This window comes from Petromyzon marinus, chromosome 44, assembly GCF_048934315.1.
Source record: "Petromyzon marinus isolate PM22_M1 ecotype Great Lakes invasive population chromosome 44, UKy_Petmar_22M1.pri1.0, whole genome shotgun sequence".
NCBI lineage: Eukaryota > Metazoa > Chordata > Hyperoartia > Petromyzontiformes > Petromyzontidae > Petromyzon > Petromyzon marinus.
This window is the reverse complement of record NC_133710.1, coordinates 1,953,545-1,973,370: the sequence shown is the minus strand read 5'-3', so window position 1 is coordinate 1,973,370 and position 19,826 is coordinate 1,953,545. Positions and strand designations below refer to the sequence as shown.

Sequence of the window (19,826 nt, the reverse complement as noted above, 5' to 3'; positions counted from 1 at the left end):
CAGACCGACCTCCTCCGTCCACCCAGTGGCGCGCGATGCGTGGGGGTAAAAGTGTGGGGTGCTCGGCAGCGTGGAAGAGTAGGCCGAACACCCTGCCGGAGGGGGCATTCGCTCCGGCTCGCTTTGACGGAAGCCCTTATGCCAAAAGTGATGCGGGTGAGCCACAAGGGCAGGCCCGCATCATTACCACTTCTTAGCTGTGCGGTATAAATAACTTAAACCTTGACTTAAAGCTTTCGTGATCGCAGGAATTCATATTCTTTGAGTCTTTCGGTAAAGTCACGTAGATAGGTTCAAAGAAAATAAAAATAACAAAAAACTACGTTTCGATCGCAACGCAAGCGGTCGTCATCAGGAAGAACGCTTGTGTTGCCATCGAAACGTCGTAGTTTTTTTCTATTTTTTTGTTATTTTTGTTATTTTCTTTGAACCGATCTACATGACTTTACCGAAAGACCCAAAGAATATAAATAACTTACATCAACAACTTGTGCTGCTGAATGGACTCCCTGCGCCATATTGGTTGTGGGAGTTGTTTGACCATACTTCACCACGCCAGTCACTGCAGGTCGGTGAGAGTACGGGCCCAGGACCGGCTCAGATATTTGCTCTCCACCGACGCAATCCGTGTCCGGAAATCGAACTCGTGCTATGTATGTACACGCATGTTGAACTTCTTTCGCACCGTACGTGGCCAATCGGAGGTTGCTGGGGGCAAGGACAACGTCACTAAACACAAAGAGACATTCTAAAGAAATTAGTTTTTCAATACGGATTCAAAAGCGTGTATATGTATGTGTAGTGTAATAGCGCCGGCTGGTGGACAGCAGCGGCAGCTGTGGTGGACAGACAGCACCCACGCCGGTGAGGGCGTGAGCACGGCGTGTGGGCAGAGTGGAGGAACTGGGGCAAGGGTCACGGAGGACCCCGTCTGGAGGCCCCTGGAACCTGCTGCTAGGGGGTTCGAGAAGGGAGGCGTGGTCAGGGCGGAGCCAGGCCGCGCCGGGAGCATAAAAGGAGCCGAGAGCGGGGGGCTCGCGGCTGCCGGTTCTGGGAGTGGACTCGTCTCGTCGTCGCTCAACGTCTCCGCTAGACGTTGCGCTACGAAGGAGAGCAGTTGGCTATCTCAGTCAGCGCCGTCAGTGTTAGACGGCCGGTGTCGTGTACAGGCTGAGCTACTGGGGAGAGTGAGTGGACGAGACCGTGGAAGTTGTTCATAAAGAAGGTGCCTCCTAGCAACTCTGTCTCTGAATCGTTGACACTACACATGTGCCGGATATAAACCCACAAAGACACCCCCTGTACAGCCTGTAATAGACTGTTGGGGCAAGAACTGTTAGCGGGCACCTATGAAGGCCGGCATGGCACACGAGGGGGGTGTGGGTGGTCAACACCACGCCCGGTCACCTTTGTCTCCCCAATGGTGATGTTTACACACCGCACCCGTTATTAATTTGAGGCTGAGTCGACCTATAAATACAGCTGTCAACCCATACGCCTTATCCACATATTCGTGTGCAGGGAAATTCAATTTTCAAGTCCATACGGCGTAAACCGTTTCAATACGGGCAACAAAAATCGTGTTTTTGTTTGTTTGTGTTTCTCCCTTGTGATGGGAGGATGAACGTTGAGAATTATAATGGGCACGGGATGACCAATAAGGTCTGAATTGGTCTGTAATAAGGTAGGGCACTGCTAAGGGGTTCACGGGTTTGTATAAACATACGGTACTGTACTAACACATGGGGGCTAAGTGGCCATACTTCAATGCGAGGTGGTGATGGGGACGTCCACGGCGATTTCAGATGTCACGAATACAGAATCAGAATCTTTTATTCATCCTGGAGAAATCCGATGAGCTATTAAGCTTTTTTCACAGATGTCCGATAGGGTCGGTGCTCAGAAATGACTCTCACCTTGGCCGGGATTTTAGCTTAGGAGGGCCGGGTTTAGAGAGCAGCGTGCTAACCCCTGCACCACCGCTCTGCCAAAAGTGTTTATAAGGAGTCGTGAGTGAGTGTTGTGGGTTTTTTTTGTGTGTTTAAGTCACGTGTGTGTGCGCGTTCCCTTAAAAGCATCTGTAAAGTATTGCCCTTTAATGTCTCTGCGTAGTGCGTTTGTTAAGTTTCCATTGTATGTGTTAACTTTGTGTGTTCCGGTTTCAACCATATTGCTATTTTAATGTGTGTATATTCTGAAATTGTTACCAGATATAAATGGTGTGCACGCACACGTGTGTGTGCATGAAGGGGGAGCGGTAGCGTAGCGGTTAGCGCTACGCTGCGCTACGAACCCGGCGACCCGAGTTCGATTCCCGCTCACGGCCAACACCGGTAACGATTATCTAAATCGGTACCTGGGCCTGCCCTAGGTCGACTCAGCATCAAATGAGTACCCAGTACGATGTGTAAAAGTATTGCCACTAGGGAAACAAAGGCGGCCGGGCGTGGTGTTGGCCACCCTCTCGTGCCGGCCTTCATAATTTTCCCCAGCAGTCTGTTTGAAGGTTATGCAGGGGATCTTTGTCTTTGTGCGCGTACAGTACCCGTGTATGCACGGGTTAGTGCAGTGAATAGTGATGTCAATGACACGTGGCATCCAAACAAGTTCTACACCTCCACTAGACCTCAGCCTTAAATGAGAACCTGGTCACAAGTGATTGAACCTCAGCGCCAGAGAGACGAAGTGCGGCTTGGTTTGATCCTCGCCACACCGCTCCACCACGCGAGGGGGCAATGACATCTGTAGTGGTGGCAAGAGTGAACGCACCAGCTCTTAATTCGTGAGAAGCGATCGCGGGCTCCGTCGAATTTCGGACGGTAAAAGTCGCGCGAATGTAACGGGCAGCGAGGCGGAGAGCGGTCTCGCTCGCCGTCTCGGGCACCGCGGCAGGAAACCCGAAGATCTACGAAGCGCTTTGTCACAGATGTTCAGTACGGGCGCAGGTGGTCAGCAAGTTACATTCACGAATTACAATAACAGAATAACGGTAAAAGAGCAACATAGAGAAGGGATAAGCAAGTTGCTATACGTAATACATATCAAGTATAGATAAAAATATACACAAATTCATATATATTTATATATTCTTGCCAATTCGTCAACATATCTATGCTCGAGAACAGCTATTGCACCAGCAGTCTGCATGGCTTCACAGAGCACACGTTGACTTGTGTATACAAATGATGTAGATCACACTACAGCCCACCGATATTCTGAGGTTATTCCAACTTAATGTCTGCACTTAAATCAATCTAATAATAATACAAAACTAAATAGGTAAGCAGACAATGTCTCTTTTACGTATCCGTCTCTCCACGTTAATAGAGGCAAGTATTTCTTGCACATCCCATCGTCCGCACGGCCTTCTGGGAGCGCTTAATCTCAGCAGCATTGTTTCAAGACGAGAAAACTCAGAACCGGTTTCGACACACAAGAGTCGTGAAAGCAGAGTCAGTCTTGCTTTAATCAAACCCTGGTGATACTGCCGATATCATAAAAAGTCTGGCCAAGACGGGGCTGTGATTGGAGTGCTTGTGGGGAGTTGGCTCAGCTCATCATCCCGAATAATGGCCATTAACATAGGTATTACTTTGTACGCATTCAAAAATGTTCAATGGAACTAAAAAAAAAGAAATTTCCTCCGCTCGCTCGCGGCTCGCCGATGGGGGCGCTGGGTGGTAATGGCGTTGCACGTGGCACGTGGCCTGCAATCCAACAACGGTGGAGGGCATCAGCGAGGGTGGGCGGATCACCGCACAAATGTCGTGAAAATCCCTTCCCCGTGAGCGTCAAGGAGCCAGCCGTACCCTGGCTCGCCAGGAGATGACGCCCCAGCAAGGTTCAGACGAATATCACCCGTGCCCTTCTGTACGGGGATCGAGCGTTGCCCCCACGCACACACTCGTGTGGTTTCACCGGGTGCCCCGGTTTCCTCTGACATGTACAAACACTCAACAATTGGCTGATCACATCTGAACTGCAGGACTTGGGCAATTGCGTGGTAGCGCTGGCTCACTGCCTGGCTGCCTTCCAGCTCGTCTGTGGTTCATCAGCGATTGTGAGATGCAATTTACATGAATGACGACGCTACTGTGAAAATAAACATGATTATTCTTATTATTAGGATTAGATGAGCGAAACTCCAGTGGACATTTAAGGAGCGATACACTTTGGCTTTGAAATCATAAAGGAAGTCAAATAATCGGATTATGTCGTGCAAATGTCAAAACAAACAAACGTGGGGTTAGAGGCTGAATACACACTATGTAACAAGATTTTTGTTCCTGGGTAGCAAGTGTTATTTTCGATGCCTAAAAAGTATAGAAAATAGCTATTATTCCCCACAAACTTTGCTTTTGTGACCAACACTTTATGCGAAGGAATGACACAAATGTACACTTTTTTTCTCATTGAAAATAGGTAAATTTAAAAATATCACTGTTCTGGTCACAAAAGTAAAGTTTGTGGGGAAAAATATCAATTTTTTGTACTTTTGATGTATAAGCAATTAGGAAATAACACTTAGTACTCAGGAAAAAAAATGTTACTGTTGTTAATGGAGTGGATTATTAACACTTACTACTCAGGAACAAAAAACAAATATGTTTTTATTACAGAGTGTTATTTTTCAAAAGTAACCCTGAACAACACTGGCGGTTGGCTACTTATTCTCGTGCTTGTATCATTGAATCAGCACGCATTTAAACACAAACTGTGACCTCGAACTGTGATTACCAACACCTAAAATATACAGGATGCTCCAAAATGTTGTTAACACTTAAATGAGACTAGCTTTTTTAACGGAAAAAGAACGGATAATACTACACTGTAACATGATAACAAATGTAATGTTAATAGCTTTAAAAAGTCAAAGAGTCTCCCGCTCGTTCGCCATCGTTGTTAACACGTGGCCTGGAATCTTCTCCACGTGGTCTCCAGAGTCCGGAGGAGGCAGCACGTGTCACGTGGTGTTGTTGCAAATTCTCACAAGTGTGAACATTGTTTTTTTAAGCACCCTGTACAACATCGCAAGGTCATGTGAGAAATGGAGGTATGGGGAGGCCTTCATCCATATATGTAGTAGTAGCTACTCTCTTTGACGTCGCTTCACAAACACGTCGTCACTAGTATTACTCGCTGACGATTCACGTCGTCACAGCCCCACACTCGCGTCGCTGACGGCATCGTCCGTCCGTCCGTTCTCGTTATCAGTCGCCTCTCAGCCTTCGCCTCCATCACCACCACCACCACCACAGCCGCCTTACCCCACCTGTACATCGCTTCGATGGGTGTCGTTTCGATATTCGTCGTCGCACATTGCGAAAAAAGCGCCCCCGACGTAAGACTCGAGGTTACCACTCCATCAATAAAACTGCGCGCGATCCCAGCCTCGGAACGTCGTCACTCGCCGCCTCCTGCGCCACTCGGGGCGACCTCTGCTGTGAGTTGCCAGCAACCTGGAGGCCGGTTGTCCCGACATATGTAGTAGCTACTTATGTAGTAGCAGCTACTACATAAGTAGTAGCAGTAGCTACTACATAAGTAGTAGTAGTAGCTACTACATAAGTAGTAGTAGCTACTACATATGTAGTAGCTACTACATATGTAGTAGCAGCTACTACATATGTAGTAGTAGTTACTATATATGTAGTAGCCCGTAGGAGCTACAGGCCCCGCACTTTCAAGAGCCCCACACTAAATGCTTTCAAGCTATAAATTCCGGTTCAGTGATTCTGCACTTGCTCTATTACTATAGTACTATACCGCCTTCAACTTTTATGAACGACTGGGTGTTTAAGGCTATCGATTTGTCGTATTATCTGGCTGTATAGTAAATGAAAAAATACAATTACTTTACTATGCAAGATACAAATTAGTGTTTTAATATGTATGTGTTTTTTATTTAGCATTATAACATATGATATAGGCCCCGCACTAGCTTAATGCGGCACTGCCGGCAACCGTTCGATATGTAAAAAAAAGTAGCAACAGTAGAAGTGCATTCATCAACGTGCCCGATTAATCACTTCGACATTCCAAGGCCATTGATGGAAGTGCAGCGTCGCAATGATTTCTGCCTGCACCTCGCTCCAGGCTCCAGGCGCGCTAATCGATAGACATTAGGAGCGCTCGTTGTTTAATTCACGAACAGGGCCCGACTTGCGATGGGCCAAGAGGACTGGGTTAAGACGCTGCTACTGCGCCGCCCAGCCCGGTGACCCGTGCTCACGTGCAAATTTGGTGGCTTTGAGATGTTGACTACCTCGCGTGGTGTACAGGAGGTCGTGGGTTCGATCCCGACCCTGATGCCTGTATCTATGGAGTTTGCGTGTCTCTCTCTCCCCGTGGTCGCGTGGACTAGAGTATTTGGCTGCTATACATTCACACAATTACAAGCCAACTTCGTTGAGCTATCATTTGTGATGGCCAGGTCGCTTCTGAAAAAGAAGCTACATCGCTCAGTGGACCTCACCTGGTAAAATAAAACAAAAAGTTTCCGTTTTTTAGTTTATTATCGTATCTGGTGCTGGGTATGTAAACATCAGCGCTGGGGGAGACAAAGGTGGCCGTGCGTGGCGTTTGTGTAGGCCGCAAGCGCCAATTTGAAAATAGAAATCGACTGGGCGAAGCCAATCGGCTGATGGACGCCAACGCGTGCTTCTCGGTGTGCACGCTGCGCTTGCTGTTCTTCTACGTTGTTGTTCTTCTACGTTGTTGTTCTTCTACGTTGTTGTTCTTCTACGTTATTGTTCTTCTACGTTGTTGTTCTTCTACGTTGTTGTTCTTCTACGTTGTTGTTCTTCTATGTTGTTGTTCTTCTACGTTGTTGTTCTTCTACGTTGTTGTTCTTCTACGTTGTTGTTCTTCTACGTTATTGTTCTTCTACGTTGTTGTTCTTCTACGTTATTGTTCTTCTACGTTGTTGTTCTTCTACGTTGTTGTTCTTCTACGTTGTTGTTCTTCTACGTTGTTCTTCTACGCTGTTCTTCTACGTTGTTGTTCTTCTACGTTTTTGTTCTTCTACGTTGTTGTTCTTCTACGTTGTTGTTCTTCTACGTTGTTGTTCTTCTACGTTGTTGTTCTTCTACGTTGTTGTTCTTCTACGTTGTTGTTCTACGTTGCTGTTCTTCTACGTTGTTGTTCTTCTACGTTGTTGTTCTTCTACGGTGTTGTTCTTCTACGTTGTTGTTCTACGTTGCTGTTCTTCTACGTTGTTGTTCTTCTACGTTGTTGTTCTTCCACGTTGTTGTTCTTCTAAGTTGTTGTTCTTCTACGTTGTTGTTCTTCTACGTTATTGTTCTTCTACGTTGTTGTTCTTCTACGTTGTTGTTCTTCTACGTTGTTGTTCTTCTTCTACGTTATTGTTCTTCTACGTTGTTGTTCTTCTACGTTGTTGTTCTTCTACGTTGTTCTTCTACGTTGTTGTTCTTCTACGTTGTTGTTCTTCTACGTTGTTGTTCTTCTACGTTGTTGTTCTACGTTGCTGTTCTTCTACGTTGTTGTTCTTCTACGTTGTTGTTCTTCTACGTTGTTGTTCTTCTACGTTGTTGTTCTTCTACGTTGTTGTTCTTCTACGTTGTTGTTCTTCTACGTTGTTGTTCTTCTACGTTGTTCTTCTACGTTGTTGTTCTTCTACGTTGTTGTTCTTCTACGTTGTTGTTCTTCTACGTTGTTGTTCTTCTACATTGTTGTTCTTCTACGTTGTTGTTCTTCTACGTTGTTGTTCTTCTACGTTGCTGTTCTTCTACGTTGTTGTTCTTCTACGTTGCTGTTCTTCTACGTTGTTGTTCTTCTACGTTGTTGTTCTTCTACGTTGTTGTTCTTCTACGTTGCTGTTCTTCTACGTTGTTGTTCTTCTACGTTGCTGTTCTTCTACGTTGTTGTTCTTCTACGTTGTTGTTCTTCTACGTTGTTGTTCTTCTACGTTTTTGTTCTTCTACGTTGTTGTTCTACGCTGTTCTTCTCCGGACACAACTGGGTTGCCCACATGCCACATTAAGGTGCATGGACGACTTAAGGTGGAGGGGGGTTGGGGGGTAGTGGGGGTGGGGGGAGTAGGTGGGGGGGGGAAACTAAACCGAGCAGTATTTTGCAATGTGGCAGCAGCAGCGTCGACGCCACCGCCACAACGATGGCGGCTCCCCCTGCACGAGAGGAGACGCCGCAGAGAGAGGGGAAGCTGCAGCCCCGGGAGAGGAGCGCGAGACGCCGCGGACATCCCCACGGACATCCCCACGGACATCCTCACGGACATCCCCACGGACATCCCCACGGACATCCCCACGGACATCCCCACGGACATCCCCACGGACATCCCCACGGACATCCCCACGGACATCCCCACGGACATCCCCACGGACATCCCCACGGACATCCCCACGGACATCCCCACGGGGTCCCCACGGACATCCCCGCGAACATCCCCACGGACATCCCCACGGACATCCCCACGGACATCCCCACGGGGTCCCCGCTCACCCGCGCCGCGCACCTCCGTGGAGCGCGGGGCTCCGTGAGTACCGCTACGGGGAAGCCGCGTTGATGATTTTTGATCGAGCATGTCAATTATATCATCATCGCCAAAGAATGCGTCCGATGTTGTATCGTCATTCTCGTGTGAATGCGTCACATCGTCGTGTAATGCGTCCGATGCGATATCGCCACGTGATGCGTCGAGCGTTTTAACGACGCTTGTGGTGCATTCACGCGAATGCATTTAGGCGGTGCACACTTCAATGCGTCGAAAGTTCGTTTTTGTCCCCCTCCCCCACCAAAGGCATATCGCGACGCATTGCAAACGATGAGAACGATTTACACCATTTTAAGGGAATTGGGCCTTTCTCAGGGCAGAGAGAAGGCGCACACACACACGAGCAATATTTCGACTGACATGTCACAAAAACACGTGGTTGTCTTTTGTAAATCCGCTATTGGATGTCTTAGGGGCTGTGAAGAAGGGGTATTCCCCGAAACGTCGCCTTTGAAATATCATAAATTACACGTAGCATCATAACCAGGAGGATTTCAACACAAATCTGGCTGTCTTCCTGATGATGCTAGTTGTAATTACTGGCGAAACGTCGTACTCAGATTGTAAATGTTGTGGCTTGGCTCTCCAACATACCGGTGTGCTGCTGTACTAGTGACGAATTGGCCACGTTCTGTTTACGTGACAACCCTTATTAGTTGACTGTGTCGGGTGGTGGCGGGTTTAACGACACATGTATATATTTACGCGATCTAACACAAAAAAAACTCTTATGGAAAGACGTTGTTCGTCGAAAAAAAATGTAAAACCCGTCAAAAAAAATATTCAGAACACGAGTTTCCATTCCCACAGCAACACGGAGAACCTAGCCTCGCCGGATGCTGCAACGATCATTCCATTCTCCCTCCACACCTCAACAATGACAGACGCCGACAGACACCGGCATGCCCCGGGCTTCTCAGAGTGCTCGTCACGGCTCCAACAGAGGCTGCGCAAACGTCGGGGATGGGTTGCTCAACTTCCGTTGGCGGCCCGAGTGTAAATTCCACATTCCTATGGCGAGAGCCGGTGTCAAGCTGTAAGGCCCATGGGACCTAAGCAGCTCTTTTTTTATGAGAGAGACCACAGCCCCAGTCTACTGCGTACGCCAAGCACCACTTGGCAATCCCGTAATGCGGAGCTTGTGTGTGTGTGTGTGTTTTATTATTAACGATGGAGAGAGGTTACAATGTCCTGACCCTGACCAGGGACTGAACTTTGCCCACTGCGAGTTGAGGGCTCCGCTACAGCACCACCCCCGTGTCCTGCTCGGCAGCTATACGAGGGCAAACCTCGAGCAGACCCAGTGGGTTATTTTATCCCAGGGCAAAACAAAATTAATTGACAGCATGGATTATAATAATTATACGAATCTTTAGTAACTTTATATGCCACCCTTTCCTAAGAGCTATTGTGTTTGTAGCTCTTGTTCATTGTTGTTGTTGGGGAGGGGGGGTGCGGTGAGAACATCACGTCTCGAGTGAGATGGGGGTGGCACACGGAGACGCTGGTGACGCGCGCCAGACAAATTGTGTCACGCGAGGAATTTTGTTGAGTCTGTGAACGTGGTGGGGGAGCACATCCACGGTTGCGTCAGTGAGCACGCGCGCGCGTGTGTGCGTGTGTGTACGTGCGTGTGTGCACGTGTGTGTGGGTACGCGTGTGTACGTGTGTGTACGTGTGTGTAGGTGTGTGTGTGTACGTGTGTGTGTGTACGTGCGTGTGTGTGTGTACGTGTGTGTGTGTACGTGTATGTGTGTGTGTGTACGTGTGTGTGTACGTGCGTGTGTACGTGTGCGTGTGTGTGTACGTGTGTGTGGGTACGCGTGTGTACGTGTGTGTGTGTACATGTGTGTGTGTACGTGTGTGTGTGTACGTGTGTGTGTGTACGTGTGTGTGTGTACGTGTGTGTACGTGTGTGTGTGTGTGTACGTGTGTGTGTGTATGTGTGTGTGTGTACGCGTGTGTACGTGTGTGTAGGTGTGTGTGTGTGTACGTGTGTGTGTGTACGTGTGTGTGTACGTGTGTGTGTGTACGTGTGTGTGTGTGTACGTGTGTATGTGTGTGTGTACGTGTGTGTGTGTACGTGTGTGTGTGTGTACGTGTGTGTAGGTGTGTGTGTGTATGTACGTGTGTGTGTGTACGTGTGTGTAGGTGTGTGTGTGTACGTGTGTGTACGTGTGTGTACGTGTGTGTGTCTCAACAGACTGCTGAGACGATACGGGGGGTCGTTGTCTTTGTGTGCCGTGTAATGTGGGGTGCGATCGCTGCTGCTACGAACCCGGTGGCACCCGAGTTCGATTCCCGCTCACGGCCAACGGCAGTGACAATTATCCAAACCGGTCCTGGGCCTCCCACTATGTCGACTCAGCCTTAAATGAGTACCCGGTGCAGTGTGTAAAACATCGCCACTAGGGAGACAAAGGCGGCCGGGCGTGGTTGCTGGTCACCCACCCCCTCGTGTGCCGTTCCGGCCTTCATAGGTGCTCGCGTGAACTCCCAAGGGCGTGAACTCCCAAGGGCGTGAACTCCCGATGGTGTGAACTCCCAAGAGGGTGAACTCCCAGGGCGTGAACTCCCAGGGCGTGAACTCCCCAGGGCGTGAACTCCCAAGAGGGTGAACTCCCGATGGTGTGAACTCCCAAGTCCGTGAACTCCCAAGGGCGTGAACTCCCAAGGGTGTGAACTCCCAAGGGTGTGAACTCCCAGGGCGTGAACTCCCAAGAGCGTGAACTCCCAAGAGCGTGAACTCCCAAGAGCGTGAACTCCCGATGGCGTGAACTCCCGATGGCGTGAACTCCCAAGGGTGTGAACTCCCAAGAGCGTGAACTCCCAAGAGCGTGAACTCCCGATGGCGTGAACTCCCGATGGCGTGAACTCCCAAGAGCGTGAACTCCCAAGTCCGTGAACTCCCAAGGGCGTGAACTCCCAAGGGCGTGAACTCCCAAGGGTGTGAACTCCCAGGGCGTGAACTCCCAAGAGCGTGAACTCCCAAGAGCGTGAACTCCCAAGAGCGTGAACTCCCGATGGCGTGAACTCCCGATGGCGTGAACTCCCAAGGGTGTGAACTCCCAAGAGCGTGAACTCCCAAGGGCGTGAACTCCCAAGGGCGTGAACTCCCAAGGGCGTGAACTCCCAAGGGCGTGAACTCCCAAGGGCGTGAACTCCCCAGGGCGTGAACTCCCAAGGCGTGAACTCCCAAGGGCGTGAACTCCCAAGTCCATGAACTCCCGAGGGTGTGAACTCCCAAGAGCGTGAACTCCCGATGGTGTGAACTCCCAAGTCCATGAACTCCCGAGGGTGTGAACTCCCAAGAGCGTGAACTCCCAGGGCGTGAACTCCCAAGGGCGTGAACTCCCAAGAGCGTGAACTCCCGATGGCGTGAACTCCCAAGGGCGTGAACTCCCCAGGGCGTGAACTCCCAAGGGTGTGAACTCCCAAGGGCGTGAACTCCCCAGGGCGTGAACTCCCAGGGCGTGAACTCCCAAGGGCGTGAACTCCCAAGGGCGTGAACTCCCAAGAGGGTGAACTCCCAGGGCGTGAACTCCCAAGGGCGTGAACTCCCAGGGCGTGAACTCCCAAGGGCGTGAACTCCCGATGGCGTGAACTCCCAAAGGCGTGAACTCCCAGGGCGTGAACTCCCAAGGGCGTGAACTCCCAGGGCGTGAACTCCCAAGGGCGTGAACTCCCAGGGCGTGAACTCCCGATGGCGTGAACTCCCAGGGCGTGAACTCCCGCGTACGTCCGAGCCGGGGGGGGGGGGTGCAGGGTATGTGGGCGGACGCTTCGCCTCGATCGGAGTTTGTTCATAACAAAAAAAAGCAAATCAGGTGATGGAATTCCAAATCCGTAAAAAGATAAATAGGTTGCACTACTTGTGAAGCCTCGAGTCGTGAGTAATCGGACAATTTAACACGTAGGAGGCTTTCGTGACCGATATCATCCATAATAGAGGTTTTTTTGGGTTAGATCGCCACGTAAATATATAAATGTGTCGTTAAAACCCGCCACCACCCGACACAGCCACCTAGTAAGGGTTGTAAACAGAACGTGTCAATTCGTCACTAGTACAGCACACTGGTGTGTTGGAGAGCCAAGCCTCAACATTTACAGGTGGACTTTTCCACAAATCTGGCGGTCGCCTGATGAAACTAGTTGTAATAACTGACGAAACGTCGTACTCAGATTGTTGGGATCTAACCCACAACCTCCTGCACACGAGGCGAGAGATCGAGCGTTGCCCCCTCGCACGCGTGGGTTTTCTCCGAGTACTCCGGATCCCTGCCACATGTATGAACGCTCATTGATTCGCCGAAAATATATTTATATATAGAGGATAGTAGAGCTCGGGCAATTATTGGTAGCGCCAGATCACCGCCTGGCTGCTGCTGCCTTCCCTAAGCTCGTTTGTGGTTCCTCTTCCTAGCGCCTCTGAGTCGTCCTCTGTCTCTCTCTCTCTCTCTACGAGAGCGATGAGTGAATACCGTGCGATGGCAGCGCGTTAAAAGTTGACATTATTATTCCATTACTTTTGAGAACACAGAGATTATGTAATAGAAGCGATGTCGCATTTTCATGAGCAAACCGAAAAAAACATTAGCATACACAATCCAATTATCTAGGTCTGACTTGTGAATTAATTTGTTTCCTTGCATTCATCCAAGAAATAGTAGAACATATCCCCAGTGTAGGATTAAAGTATGTTCATCCATATCCATGATTATATAAATGAATCCAGACTCACACCCACCCGATGTTAGTATTCTGTGTGTGTGTGATGCCATGCACAATATGGGTAAGCTGTGCATTGCGTCATGTCGTTGACCACGTGGGTCTACGTGGTTGTGTTGCGTGGTCATATTGCCCACGCGTGTGTGCTGTGTGCTGTGGGGAGCGGTTAGCGCGCTGCGCTACGAACCTGGCGACCCGAGTTCGATTCCCGCTCACGGCCAAAATCAATGACGATTATCTGAACCGGTCCTGGGCCTCCCCTAGGTCGTCTCAGCCTCAAATGAGTACCTGGTGCGGTGTGTAAACATCGCCACTGGGGAGACAAAGGCGGCCGGGCGTGGCGCTGGCCACCCATCCCCTCGTGCGCCTTCATAGGTGCTCACTAACAGCACTTGCCCCAAAAGTCTGTTACAGGCTATACGGGGGATCTTTATATATGTGTATGTGTGTGTGGGATATCCCTGTGTGCACAATGGATGCACGCTGCGTGTGTGTGCGCGTGAATGGTGGTGGTGGAGGTGGATGCTGCTGCCGATGGGAGTCACCACACCCATGCCATGCCTCAGTAGCAGCAGCAGCACAGGCGTGCATGCTAATCGACGGCGCGCACGGGCGGACGCAAGCAAAAAACAAAGATCCCCCATGTAGCCCCGAACGGAGCGCTGGGGCAAGTGCTCGTTCGCCCCTACCAACGCTGATCGTTATCACATTCCGAACTAGGTTTACATTTAAGTCTGAGTCGACCTAGGCGTGTCCAAGGATCGGTTCGGATATTCGTCATCCAACACACACAATCAACTCAATGCACAACATATATCTTAATGCATGCTGCGCACCAATAGCCACATCCATGAAGATTGCCTATGTATTTGTATATACACACAAGCCATACATCCCATATAAACACTGCAGCCTCACATAGAGAGTGGACGTTGTTGTGCATTCCATTACTCTCTATAACATAATCACACTCGTGAATACTGCTGCACTAAACACAAGCAGCATGGCAATATAATTATTCTCACACCAGGCATGCACACCTACGTGCACTATATGACAGGATGACATAAATAGAATACCACATCACGTGTCCTGTGCAAGCTATGTAGAGTATTACGCGAACCACCCTGCATGCAATGCATCTGCTGGTATAAACCAGCATGGATTTGATAGTCAACAGCATGAGTGGTGCAGCCTATTCACACGACAGAGTCGGAATGTGGTCCGGAGTTTTGGATGAATCCAAAATAAATACAAAAAATTCAGACCAAGATGACCACATTCATGATCCCGGCCGATTCCGAAAATATGACGTCACGGGCAGCGCCGCCACAGCCTGTGACGACACTTCGTATGTAACAAAAAATATAGCCGTCATAAATACGTTATGCGAGGGCGGGTAGTATGTATCGAATAGAGTACACGTGAAATATATCAACAGAGTACACATGACAGAGACTGTAGCCAGTGGAGGATGCTGAATGTTCGCTGTGAAACGTAAACAATGTTGTCTGAGTGGTCACGTTGGTAAATCTCGAGCACGTTATGGCGAGGTACCACACATTTGTCGAAGGGGACTGGGTATCAGCAAGTTGAGTACCTAATAGCGAGCTACCACACTGTCACGTGCTGTGGGGGCGTCCATAAATGACGTCACGCGATTTTGGACGATTTTTTACCCCCCCCCCCCTCGTCACACGGCGTCACAAAAAGTCAGACCCCCCCATAAATATGACGTCACAAAGCTTCCCCCCCCCCAAACCATATTTCCATTTTGAAAATAAAACATGCTTCAAATCGCTTTAAACTATTGGCATTGTAGTGCGTATTTAATGTGGCGCTGCACTCTGATGTTGTAGGAGAAAACATTTATTAAAAATTATATTTAATTTAGTCGAACGTGTTGTCTTTATTTATTTAAAGTTGCGCATTTTGATGTGACGTCACATTTCTCTCCCCCCCCCCCCCCTCGTCACAACATCGTCACAAATGTCTGACCCCCTCCCCCCCCGCCAGGTGCGTGACGTCATTTATGGACGGCCCCTGTACATTAACAATGTAATAATAATAACTCGCCGTGAAGAACCTTCAAAGAGCCCCAAAACTTTGGCAACATCTGGCAAACTTCCATCCAATTGGCATGTGACACCTTGGAAGGACTAGAACCCGGAGAGAACTCGCCCATGCGAGTTCTCTCGAAGGAAATTCAACATAGAGTATATACCGCACACGTGTGCGCGTGTGTGTTTGGGTATGAACGCCTCGTAAGTTAAACTCTACGAGCATAAAACAACGGACAGCCATTCAGCATACATCATGTGCAGTGAATAACACCCACACAGCATGCAAACTGCAATGTCCATCGATATACCAGCACAAGCTGTACCCACTTGTACGCACACACTCTCATTGCAAACAGCGTAGCTTGCGCATGAAATACACACGCTAAAATATGCTCACCTAATATAAATGCGATACTTTAGCGTATATTAAAAAAAAAACTTTTTTTAAATACACGAGAGATGTCATTAATATGTTGTACACGGATATCCACTGTTGGATGAAGGCCTCCCTCACGCTGTCCAAATCGTGGAGGATATTCGAGCAGACATGACAACGCTGGTCAGTGTGGTTTAATGGAGCCGGTGATCATGAGCGTGGTGGTAGGTAGGGGGGGCATAGAAGTGCAACACAACAGTGGGGTTTTGCTGCAATGCCCTCTGCTGCCCACTGCACGGTCCCGCAACGGCAGTAACCTATAGCACCTGTAGACATGGCGTGGGCTGGTCTCACATATACTCGCTCGACTGCTTTTAGAGGATTGGGCTGCTCCGATAAACGTCCTCACGACGTCTAAAAGCCGCTGGGTTGCGCTATCATGTGTGAGTGCCAGGTGGCTTCTGAAAAAAAATCTGCGTAGTTCATTGGTTAAAAAAATACAAATTGTAGTTTAACACGTAGAAGGCTTTCGCGACCAATAACATCCATAGCAGAGGTTTTTTTGGGAGGTTAGATCGCGTAAATGTATAAATGTGTCGTTAAACCCGCCACCACCCGACCCAGCCAACTAGTAAGAGTTGTCACGTAAACAGAACGTGCCAATTATTTCAGTTTCAGTTTATTTATTTGGTATAGCACTGTGAGCCATTCGGCTCTTGAATCGGGTGCAACCACAACAAACAAAAAACAAAAACACGAACAAGAAAAACATCTTAAAGTGACTATGTGACTGTGCAAACAGAAAATCCATGAAAAAAACAGCTAAATATTCCTGAAAAAGCACCGTACACCAACGCTGTGTGCAAAAATCCCAGTGGGATGCAAGTCAAACAACAACTACAAGAAAAATTAGATTAAGGCCATCAGTCTAACTCCGTACTACAACAAAACAAACATGTCCAAACCAAAAAACTTTTCGAAATCACCAAAAAATAAAGCCATAATTGCAATGTAACAGTGATCATAGGGATTGTGACCGAATTTTTTACAATAAACTACATAAATAACATGTAACACCAAATCCTAGAGCCATAGCTGGCTGCATGAGTTACTCCACAACAACAGAAGCATCAGTCGGAGTATCAATTTTTTCAATGCACCTTTAAGATCAGCACGCTAAATCAAAATACAGATAATACTTTGCAGCGTCATCCGGAGCGAAACATTTTATTTTATTTTACGCCAATGAATAGCAGTGGCAGCTAGGGATGTACAACTCCTCTAGAGCAGTTTTGAGAGAAGATCTCATTGGTAGCGATTCAAGTTGCAGTTTATTGTCAATAGCATTCCAGACCCTGGGGGCATCAATAGCAAAGGCCCTTCCTCCAGTTTTTGTACGGCAATAAGGAATGTGAAGCTGGTAAATGAGCGAAGACCTGAGGTCAAATTTGTTCTTTGAAACAGAGAGGAGATCCAGCAGGTAGTCACTAGTACAGCACACCGGTGGATAGAAATTGTCGTGAGTATTAGTTTGATTTGCTTCCGAGGTCTAATGAGATGGGGTGCATTCTGGGTTGTTTGGTTTTGTGAACAGACTCCACAGTGATACACGGCAGCAGGACGCCTCTTCTTAGCTGTGGCCGCGGCAGCTGCAGGGACGCGAAAACTCATTTATCCACGACGCTTCTTCCCACGCGTCTCTGTTCAACGGCATCCTATAATTATCTGCGATGGGTTTATTTTTTTTTGCGGATAAGAGGAGTCAAATCGCGGATGCGAGGATTCGCGATACTGGTCCTCCGTCTCCCATATCACCCAACGTGCAGCCAGTGCCGGATTATCCCGAGTAGCAAAATGAGCTACATATGCTACGGGCCCCGCATTTGCTTAATCCTGCACTGTGTGCTACAGCACGCAACGTGCACAGCAGCCAGTGTGGAGTGCATGGCGAGCGGGAGATGTGCGCTTCAACTTTACTGCACTCAGATTTTAAAAGTGGTCATATTTATCAGGGTCCTCTGGTGTAATAGAGTGCCAGTCGCCAACTGCTCTTCACTCAATCTCTCTGGTCTGTGTGCTCTGAAGAGGGGTCATTGCCCGAAACGTCGCTTATTACATGTTTCTATTCCCTTCTAAATCGGTTTTATTGTAGAATGTGTTTTTTTTATGCAGTGCAAGTGTAGAATGTAAAACAATATTTTTATTATTTTATTGTTTCCCTTCTACGTGACTTTACCGAAAGAACCAATAATATGGATCCCTGCAGTCACTAAAGCTTTAAATAAATAAAAAATGTATAATGTAGTTACTGTATCGACCAAAAATTAGCAATGGAATTTTTTTTCATCTCTAATCAATTACTCCATAGCTGTCAACCCATACGGTTTACCCCGTATTCTTGTACAGGGAAATTGAGTATTCGGGTCCATACGGTGTACAGCCGTTTCAATACGGGCAAACACAAATGTAGTCTATGTGTGTGTGTGTTTCTCTCTTGTGATGGGACTGTGTAGGATGAACGTTGAGATTTATAAGGGGCACGGGGTGACCAATAAGGTCTGAATTGGTCTGGAGTAAGGTGGGGCACTGAAAAGGTGTTGCAAGGTGTGTGGTGTATATTAGTGTATAGTGTAGTGTATAGGATGAACGTTGAGATTGATAAGGGGCACGGGGTGACCAATAAGGTCTGGATTGGTCTGGAGTAAGGTGGGGCACCGATAAGGGCTTGGCAGCTATGCTACTCGGACCCCCTTAATACATTTATCTGGTGCCCCCCCCCCCCCCCCCCACTTAATTCTGACTCCCGAAGGCGGGAAACCCCCTGCTCCGCCCTACAAGCCACGCCCATTTCATCGTGGCGATGACGTCACCGAGCCGAGCCCATCAACCTCCCGTCCAGCGGCACGGGTGGAAACAGACGCCAGTCGGATTATTCCCCAGCTTATCGATGAGGCGAGCCGTAAAACCATGAAATATCCGTGCAGTCCGGTATGGTGAACGGGTGACTATGAATAATGCATGTACACGGCGTACAGGAGGTAATGTATACCGTTGTATACATATATATTATTCAGGGTGCAGTATATGGTAACATGGCAACAATATTAAAGGTAACTAGGCTCCGTGCATACGATCTACAAAAAAATGTTAACAGAATTACAGGTAGCATCATGAACAGAATAGCATCCGATAAAATACGCTATACCTGTGTGCATTTTTTTAAAATATATAAAAACAAAGCGCATGAAATCACAAATTGCTCAATTAATACAAAACGATCGTACGTATAATGACATAAATGTGACTCACTCCATTTGATGAACACGGCACTGCCTCGATAGCCGATTGCCTCGTAGGCTGTAGAATCTTCGTGTGTGTGTGTGAACGCTTGTGTGTGTGGATGCCTGTGTGTGTGGATGCCTGTGTGTGTGCACGCCTGTGCGTGTGTGGATGCCTGTGTGAAATATATCACTTACACAGTAAAACGTATAGATGTGTGTGTGTGTAGATGCGCGCGCGTGTGTGTGTAGGGTTTGATGTACGTGTGTGCACGTAGACGCAGAGATACGGGCTGTGTATGATGCAGCGCGCACACACGCAGGGATGGAGAGAGGGAGGTGATGAAGAGGGAGGGAGGGATGGAGAGAGAGGAGGAGGGATGGGCCGAGAGAGAGAGAGGAGTGGGGTGGGGGGTGTTGGCTGGGATAGCGAATGGATGCGGTGAGGATGTGTCAGGATTACAGGGCTGCTCAGCTTACTATGCGCCGACACAAGCCGTATGCTGCTGCTGCTGCTCATCTGCTGGAAGCAAGAATCGCCTCCTCGTCCGAGCCACGCCTGTCCCTCCCTCCTTCCCCTGTCTCTCCTACCCTGCACCCCACCACCACCACCAACCCCACCATGTGCATCAGCGGGGCCTGCTGTCTCTCTCTCTCTTTGCCGGGCAATATTCACCACACGCGCACTCACTCACACACGCACGTCCTAAGGCACCCGCATCCAAGTCAGCCTCAGACACGCGGCTATAACAAGGCCTTGCCTTCCATTCAAGTACCAGGACACGCACACTGGCATCCTAATTTATTGCCTGCCATTGAAAAACTAAGACACACACATATATGATTTC

At 48.5% G+C, this 19,826-nt stretch overlaps 1 protein-coding gene and 1 long non-coding RNA gene across 2 annotated transcripts in view; one reads left to right on the top strand and one right to left on the bottom strand.

Annotated features, from left to right (window-relative positions):
• The window catches only part of LOC116951993 (uncharacterized), a 250,555-nt gene extending 231,071 nt beyond the window's left edge, over nt 1-19,484 (bottom strand). Inside the window, exon 1 of the mRNA XM_076073915.1 lies at nt 19,010-19,484. Coding sequence (XP_075930030.1) covers nt 19,010-19,014 — 5 coding nt within the window. The 5' untranslated portion in view covers nt 19,015-19,484. The remainder of the gene's footprint in view (nt 1-19,009) is intronic.
• LOC142930877 (uncharacterized) lies at nt 8,060-14,666 on the top strand. Its single transcript, XR_012946849.1, has 2 exons — nt 8,060-8,515; nt 11,014-14,666. It is a non-coding gene; the product is annotated as an uncharacterized LOC142930877 (long non-coding RNA).
• Nucleotides 19,485-19,826: the final 342 nt, after the last annotated feature.